Source organism: Delphinus delphis, chromosome 3 (genome assembly GCF_949987515.2).
Source record: "Delphinus delphis chromosome 3, mDelDel1.2, whole genome shotgun sequence".
NCBI classification, from domain to species: Eukaryota; Metazoa; Chordata; class Mammalia; order Artiodactyla; family Delphinidae; genus Delphinus; species Delphinus delphis.
This window is the reverse complement of record NC_082685.1, coordinates 46,533,615-46,541,311: the sequence shown is the minus strand read 5'-3', so window position 1 is coordinate 46,541,311 and position 7,697 is coordinate 46,533,615. Positions and strand designations below refer to the sequence as shown.

The 7,697-nt window shown below is 43.8% G+C and overlaps 1 protein-coding gene across 1 annotated transcript; it reads left to right on the top strand.

Moving 5' to 3' along the window:
- Positions 1-2,996: 2,996 nt before the first annotated feature.
- On the top strand, positions 2,997-7,164 carry LOC132423140 (zinc finger protein 300-like). Its single transcript, XM_069540579.1, has 5 exons — positions 2,997-3,178; positions 4,917-4,961; positions 5,702-5,855; positions 6,119-6,214; positions 7,034-7,164. The coding sequence occupies exons 1-5, from the start codon at positions 3,158-3,160 to the stop codon at positions 7,090-7,092; spliced, it is 375 nt and encodes a 124-aa protein (XP_069396680.1). The 5' UTR covers positions 2,997-3,157; the 3' UTR covers positions 7,093-7,164.
- Positions 7,165-7,697: the final 533 nt, after the last annotated feature.

Below are 7,697 nucleotides of genomic sequence, written 5' to 3'. Positions count from 1 at the left end.
ATGCAACTGCCAGAAAGGTGGCCCTAGAACCAGTAACTTGGCAACTACCCTTCGTACTTTGAAGGTCAGATCCATCCAATTATTCCCCAATCTACACAAAAGAAATATTAGACAAAACCCCAAAACGGGGCTTCAATAGGGATTTGGGGAGTCATGGGTGGCTAGTTAATGCCCCAAACTGTAGATTGCCAAGCCATCAGGGAGGACCATTAAGGATTCCACTATGGGAGGGAAGTCCTAGATAATTAGCTGGTTGAGATCATGGTGACCCCAAGCACGAAAAACGTAAACGTTGGGTAGTTGAGACCTGCCCCAATGGTACAATAAATAACCCCAACACCAGAGCCCCCAGAGGCCCCCAGATAAGACCCATTCAAACCAGAGGGACAGACCCTGGAGAACACTGGCAGATAGATTTCACTGTCACACTGAGAATATCGGACAATTTCAGATATAAGCATTCCCCACTAGAACTGAAAGGGCAGCTGAAGTGACTAAGGCATTACTAAAAGAAATAATCCCCAGGTTTGGGCTCCCAGGATCCCTACAAAATGATAATGATCCAGCGTTTGTGTCTCAAGTGACAAAGGGGATAGTGAGTGCCCTGGGCATAAAATGGACGTTACACTCAGCCTGTCAAGAAAACTGGATGAAGATTCTTCTGACTGCTCTGCTCTACGTGTGGTTAGTCCCCGGTGGGGATAAGTTAAACTTAAATGCACCTGAACTCATGAATGGTAGATCCATTCCCCAAGCCCAAGAAGGGACACCCTAACCCCCTTGGAATGAAACAACTCAAGCTCTCCACGTAGGAAAAACCATGAAAGCTCTCACAGAATATGGTAACCATGAGCGGCCTGCACACACTGACCTGGTCCTATATCCCTTCCAGCCAGGAGAGTGGGTGTACCTAAAAACATGGAAAACAGGCAGCCCAAGACATCAACTCACTCCTAAGTGGAACGGACCGCACTTAGTGATGCTAACCACCCATTCTGCCCTGAAGTTGCAGGGGATCACTCCGTGGGTACATCACACTCCAATGAAGAGGGCTCCTGAGCCCCAACCTCTGGAGAAATAACCCAAGACAACAGACACCATCCCCCACCCCCACCCCACCCCCACTCCACACTACTCTTGTGAACCTCTCTCCAACCTAAAACTCCTTTTTCAAAAAAAGGCAAAAGATAAGTAATTGTATATGCCAAGTAATAGGAATTTTAGGATAACTGGATTGCCCTAGATTATCTGTTGGCTGACGAGGGAGGGGGTCTGTGCAAGTCAATACAACATGTTGCTTTTACATCAGTGTAAGTGGCCTGATTAAAGAAAGTGTAGACAGGCTACTAGAAAAACCAACTTGGTTAACAGAAGCCAGCCAGCCTAATCTGGCCAAAAAAATTTTGGAACAGGGTAAAACAAGCCCTCCCCAGCATCCTTGGTTTCTACGTTTCCTGGGCCCCTTAAGAACCATTGTCCTCTTGCTGATACATATTTGGGCCATGTAGTTTAAATTGTCTGGCGTCCTTTGTCTCCAAAAGATTAGAATCTATAAAACTTCAAATGGTGGTCGCTCAGGGATACGAAGTCAGGGCTGAGGCCAGTCAACAATCAAACATATCTCAAGGCGGCAGGGGAGAAGTTGTGCTCCTCCACCTGGGGTTATGACAACACCCAAACTCGGCAGGAAGCACTTGCAGAAGACAGACCCTCGCCCCTCAGCACCCGTCAAGAATGAGGGGCAGGTCAAAAGAAAGAGGGGGGATTTGCCACAAAGCTCCCAGAGCAGAAGCGCCGTACGCTGTGCTAGACACCCCATCTTGGCCTGAAGTGAGCGGAAGCCTGCGCAGGACATTCAATTCAAGATGGCGGTGGCAGCAGCAGGTCGTGTGCAGACGCTGTACCCGGCACTTCAGTCTGAGGTGCGTGAGCAACACGCCTAACCCTCACCCAGGAGCTCTCCACCCCGCCCGCCACTGACAAGAACCCTATAAAGTAGCCCCGCTAATGGTCCTTACAGGAGAACATGTGCTCTAGAGCGCCAGTTTGCACCTCTCCATTCTTTGACCACAGAATAAAGCTTTCTTTTGCTTCTGAAGTAGACCCTTCTTGGGGCCCGACTCCAAAGGGTCGGGAACACACCTTCTTAATATTGAACTCCCCTGAGAAGTAAATCTGTCTCCAAGCTTTTTCAAATTTTTCTCTTTAAATATCACCCAGACGAGTTAGCTATTGGTCATCATATTTGTGTAATCAATATAAATTTGTGTTCTTCGGAATTATCCCACTCAGTACTAACTTCAACCATTGTTAGCTTCAATTTGCAGGCATTTTAATAAAATCTGTAAGATATATTTCCCATTTTGTCGTAACTTCATACTCACAGGCCCACAAAGAAAAGCCTTGGGTTCAAACTCAAATTCCAGAGTTAAGCCCTCAAACTTCTAGTGAAAGCCGATCCTGCCGGGAGAGTTCTTGAAACGGGGTAGGTACGGACGCCTCCTGGCACACTGCGCCTGTGCGTCATCCCCCAGTGGACCTTTCGCCGGGAAGGGGGTTGGGGACCGGGGCGGGAAACGCAGTGCTGGAATCAGGTGGAACGCGCCGGGGCCACACCTCACGCGCGCCTGGCCTCTCGCTGCGCGTGTGCGGCACCTCAGGGCGGGCGTTCTGGGAGATGTAGTTTGCAGTCGGAGGGAACACGCTCCAGCGAGCCCCGCGCGAGGCGGCTTCTTCTGCGCATGTGTGCGCTCCAAGTCCTCACGGTGGTGACCCCGCGCGGGGGTGAGGCCCGAGAGGTTAAGCCCTTCACCTGGCTGGCCTCGGTCGGGGCTGGAGGTGCGCCGTGCAGAGGAAGATGGCGCGGGTATGAGGCGGGTGGGGAGTAATAGAGCTCAGCCGGACTTCGGGGTAGAGGCGTGGACCGGCGTGTGTCAAAAGCTACAGTGACCCTTCCCAGCCCGAGTCCGTGAGCCCCGGGTGGGCGGGCTCCCGGGACTGCGTTCTTGCGGGTCGGGGATCGGGCGATGCAGGGGCTCTGCAGGTGTGGCGACCCGGAGCGCATCCACCAGTGGCCGGAGCGCACAAGTGTTTAATGCCCTCTGGGGTGTGGAAAGAGAACCAGGCTTTACTGAAGGTCTGAATTGTTGCCGGTGGAATGCTGCCTGCTTTTCCAAAGGTGTCTAGCTTTAACCCCACAGCAACCCTGTAAGTCAGTTTTTCAAACTATGGGTTGAAACCCAGTACGGTCGTGAGTATGGGTGATGAAATCTGTTCAGTTAGTAAAGACTAGTATTTTTATTTGCCAGTGCTTTTTAAAAGTTGGGTTATAATTTACGTAGAATAATTTGCACGTAACTTACAGAGAATAAAAATGTAAAAATTGTTGTATACACCCATTTAACCACCACACCATCAAAATACAAAACATTTTAATCCCCCAGAAAGTTCTGAACCTTCCCAGTCAATCATTCCCCCCGTATGCTGAGAAACAACCAGTTTTCCACTTTCTACAGGTTAATTTTGCCTTTATAGAACATCATATAAATGGAATTCTATAGTATGTACTCTTGTATGTGAACATTTAAAAAAATAAAATACTGTAAAATATCACATATGTATCCCATGTAATAAGCATTGTTTTATGAAACTTACTATAGCTACATATGTATTTTTTTCAATGACTATTTTTTTGAGCATCTATGAGCCAAACACTTTTCTGGTGCTGGCTATTGACTATTCAGACAAAAATCCCTGCCTTTACGAAATTTTAGTTTTAGTTAAGTAGAGACAGTCAATAAACAATAAGCATAATAAATCAGTAAATTATGTAGTATACTAGAAGGTGATGTGTTATACAAAAAGAAAAAGTAGATCAGGGTAAGGGAAATGGGAGAAGGGTTAATTTTAAATTAGGTAGACAGGGAGCCCTCCTTGGTATCTGACGAAAGTCTTGATGAAATAGTGGAAGTGGGTGCTGGCCAGAGGGAACGACTAGCATGGACGTGAGTGCGCACACACACACACAAACACGCACACACACCCCTACATTAACATTAGGTTGTTTTGTAAAATATATTTGTTAGCTTAATTTAAAAAGGGGTGGGTGGATAAAGTCACTGGTACAACACAGGTATTATTTCCAATTTTACTGAGGCTCAGGAAGGTGAAGTGACTTGCTCAAGGTCAAATAGACAGCAGGTAAATTCAAGCCCAGATATTTGTTTCCAACTCTCCTACTTTTTACAACATGTCTCCCAGACTAAAACACAGCATTTGACTGAACTCTGCTCCTCCTCAGCTTAAACCACAGGGACCTGCACCTCAGTTCCCCTGGGGCAGATTCCAGACAGACTGTTGAATGAATCTCACCATGTGGACACTATATTTCCAAGTCTATAGATGTCTTTGCCTAGATCCTTGGTCCCACTGAGAACCCAATACTGGTGCATCCTACTTTCAAACTGTAGCCTATCTGTAGTCCTACAGCCCTGGTTGGAGTCCACAGAACGCATGACTAGAGGGTCAGAGAAGGGTGTACATCAACTACCACTTAAATTTTGATAAATTTCTGACAACATCATTTTTGATGATTGCAAATTTACTTGGGGGGTATATATCTATTTGACTAACCAGTTCTTTAATTTGCTCCAAATTTAAGTTTGTTAAAAAGTGCTACAACAGATATCCTTGTAGCTAAATCTTAGTGCAAATCTGTGGTTTTCTCTCAATGAATTCTGGAGGACCCCGGGGGAAATTCTCCCACAGTGTCTTCTTCAACCCAACTGTTGAGGCAGCTGTGTATGGGTTGTTATGGTCACCTGTGTCAGGGTTTATTACACCAGTGATTCTGGAATCTTGAAGTCATACCTGGTCTTACATGGCTCATTCTCTTAAACCTATCTCTGTCTTCATAGATCTCTGCCTTCACCCAAGGGTTACAGAAAATGACCAAGTCCCAGGTGAGTTAGTTTGTTTTGCTATACAGGACCAGTAGTACAGGATTGTAAAAATGACCACATGAGCTGAAATAGTTCAAAGCAATCTTAATAATCAATGAGATTTTCCCCATTGGTTACAATTATTCTGTGACCTTAAACTTTTTTGTCAGAACATTGAATCCTCTCTTGGTTATACAAGTATAGGGAAATGAAAAATAATAAAAACAAATATTTAGTGCACTGTAATTTGAAACATTGAGAAAGTGTTTTATTCTTCGTTAAAAAGCTTATCAAGAGCGGTTTGAACAGTGCCTTCTCACTGTATAACTTTTGACACTGAGTAAGCATTTTTTCTATGGCTTGACATATTGGCAAATTGGATCAGCTTCCAACATTTGATCCTTTGCATTTAGGACAGTCAGTTCTGGACATGTAGTGGGTACTCAGTAAATATTTGTTTAATGACTTATTATTACATGAATGGCCTAATGGGTAATTATTTCACAAGTATGAAGTATTTCAAATATGAGTTTTGTGTCGTGCACAAAATAGAACATAAATCTAGACAAACAGGCATCAAAGCACAGTGCTGGGGAAACAGAATGAGACCAGTTTAGTGTAATATCCCCAAAAACGAAGTGGGACTAAATTTTGGGAACCATTGTCAACTAATGAACATGGTTAGAAACAAGTTGCCATGCATTTTTTTCATTTTATGCATCATAGATCATTTTAGTTGGAATAGAAATGTGTTGTTACAGAGACCAGTAACATTCAAGGACGTGGCTGTGGATTTCACCCAGGAGGAGTGGCAGTATCTGGACCCTCCCCAGAGGGATCTGTACCGGGATGTGATGCTGGAGAACTATATCAACCTCATCTCAGTGGATGAGGACCGTTTCCCAGTGTTGATTGGTATGCACCTGGTTGACTGCTTTTCCCTTCTCAGTTGCTCCAAATTGCCAGCCCTCTGAAATACTTTTACTAGTGTGGCTCTGAGTCTCAGTTGATGACAACTGACAATCTTTGGGGAGATACGGCTACACGTTTGTTTAAAAAACCTCTTTTTAAGGTACAAGTGAGCACCTTTATCAGGCAGTCCCTGATGAAGCTGAGAGTTCTAAGGACCTGAAGCCCAAGTAGCTAGGTCCAAATCCCTTATCATTTCTCATTGACAGGATATAAAACCACCAAGCCTGCTCTGATCTACAAATTGGAACAAGGAGAAGAACCATGGATGGTGGAGAGAGAAATCTCAAGTTGGAGATACCCAGGTGAGTCAGGTGAAGAGTTGTGTGGATGGAAGTGAATGAAATGAAGTTCACAGTTGGTTAATGAGGGCTGGCATCTTTGAGAAATATGCTTCAGATTCTCTTCTTAAAGGCCTCGGACCTTTGGAAATAACTTGGGACAGTTAACATAAGTTTCATATCTACCTGAACACCATTTCTGTGTACCACCTTCACATATTAATGTGGGTTTTTTTGCATGGCTGTTAGAGAGTTACAGTTTCTCCTTCAGGTGTATTCTGCCTGTGATCCCTATCAACTTCATTTAGGACCTTGAGAAGATATTTTTTTAAAATTGTGACAAAATATAGACAACATAAAATTTACCATTTTAACCATTTTAAAGTGTAGAGTTTAGTGGTATTAAGTATATTCACATTGTTGTGAGACCATTACCACCATCCATCTCTAGAACTCTTTCATCATCACAAACTGAAACCATTAAACAATAACTCTGTTCCACCTTCCCCTAGCCACTGGTACCCACTATTCTACTTTCTATAGCTACGAATTTGACTATTCTAGATACCTCATATAAGTGGAATCTTAGAATATTTGTCCTCTTGTGTCTGATTTATTTCACTTAGCATAATATCTCAAAGTTCATCTATATTGTAGCATGTGTCAGAGTGTCATTCCTTTTTATGGCTGAATAATATTCCATTGTTGTATATACCACATTTTATTTATCCATTCATCTACCAGTGAACATTTGAGTTGTTACATTTTAGTTGTTGTGAATATTCCTTCTATGAACATTGGTGTACAGATATCTGTTTGAGTCTCTGCTTTCAATTCTTTCAGGTACATACTCAGAAGGGAAATTGCTGGATCATGTGGTAATTCTCTATTTACATTTTTAAGGAATTCCCATGATATTTTCCACAGCTACTGCACAATTTTACATTACCACCACAATGCACAAGTGTTCCAATTTCTCCACATCCTCACCAACACTTGTTATTTTCTAGTTTTTTTAAATAAATAGTCATTCTAATTGGTATGAAGTGTATCTCATTATGGTTTTGATTTGCATTTCCCTAGTGATTAGTGATGTTGAGCATCTTTTCATGTGCTTATTGGCCATTTGTATATCTTCTTTGAAGAAGTGTCTATTCAAGTTCTTTGCCTATTTTATTTTATTTTAATGTATTTATTTTATTTTATTTTTGGCTGCACTGGGTCTTTGTTGCTGCGCAAGTTTTCTTTAGTTGTGGTGAGCAGGGGCTACTCTTCCTTGTGGTGCATGGGCTTCTCATTGTGGTGGCTTCTCTTGTTGCGGAGCACAGGCTCTAGGCGCATGGGCTTTAGTAGTCATGGCTTGCGGGCTCTAGAGCGCAGGCTCAGTAGTTGTGGTACACGGGCTTAGTTGCTCCGTGGCATGTGGGATCTTCCCGGACCAGGGCTCGAACCCATGTCCCTGGCACTGGCAGGTGGATTCTTAGCCACTGTGCCACCAGGGAAGCCC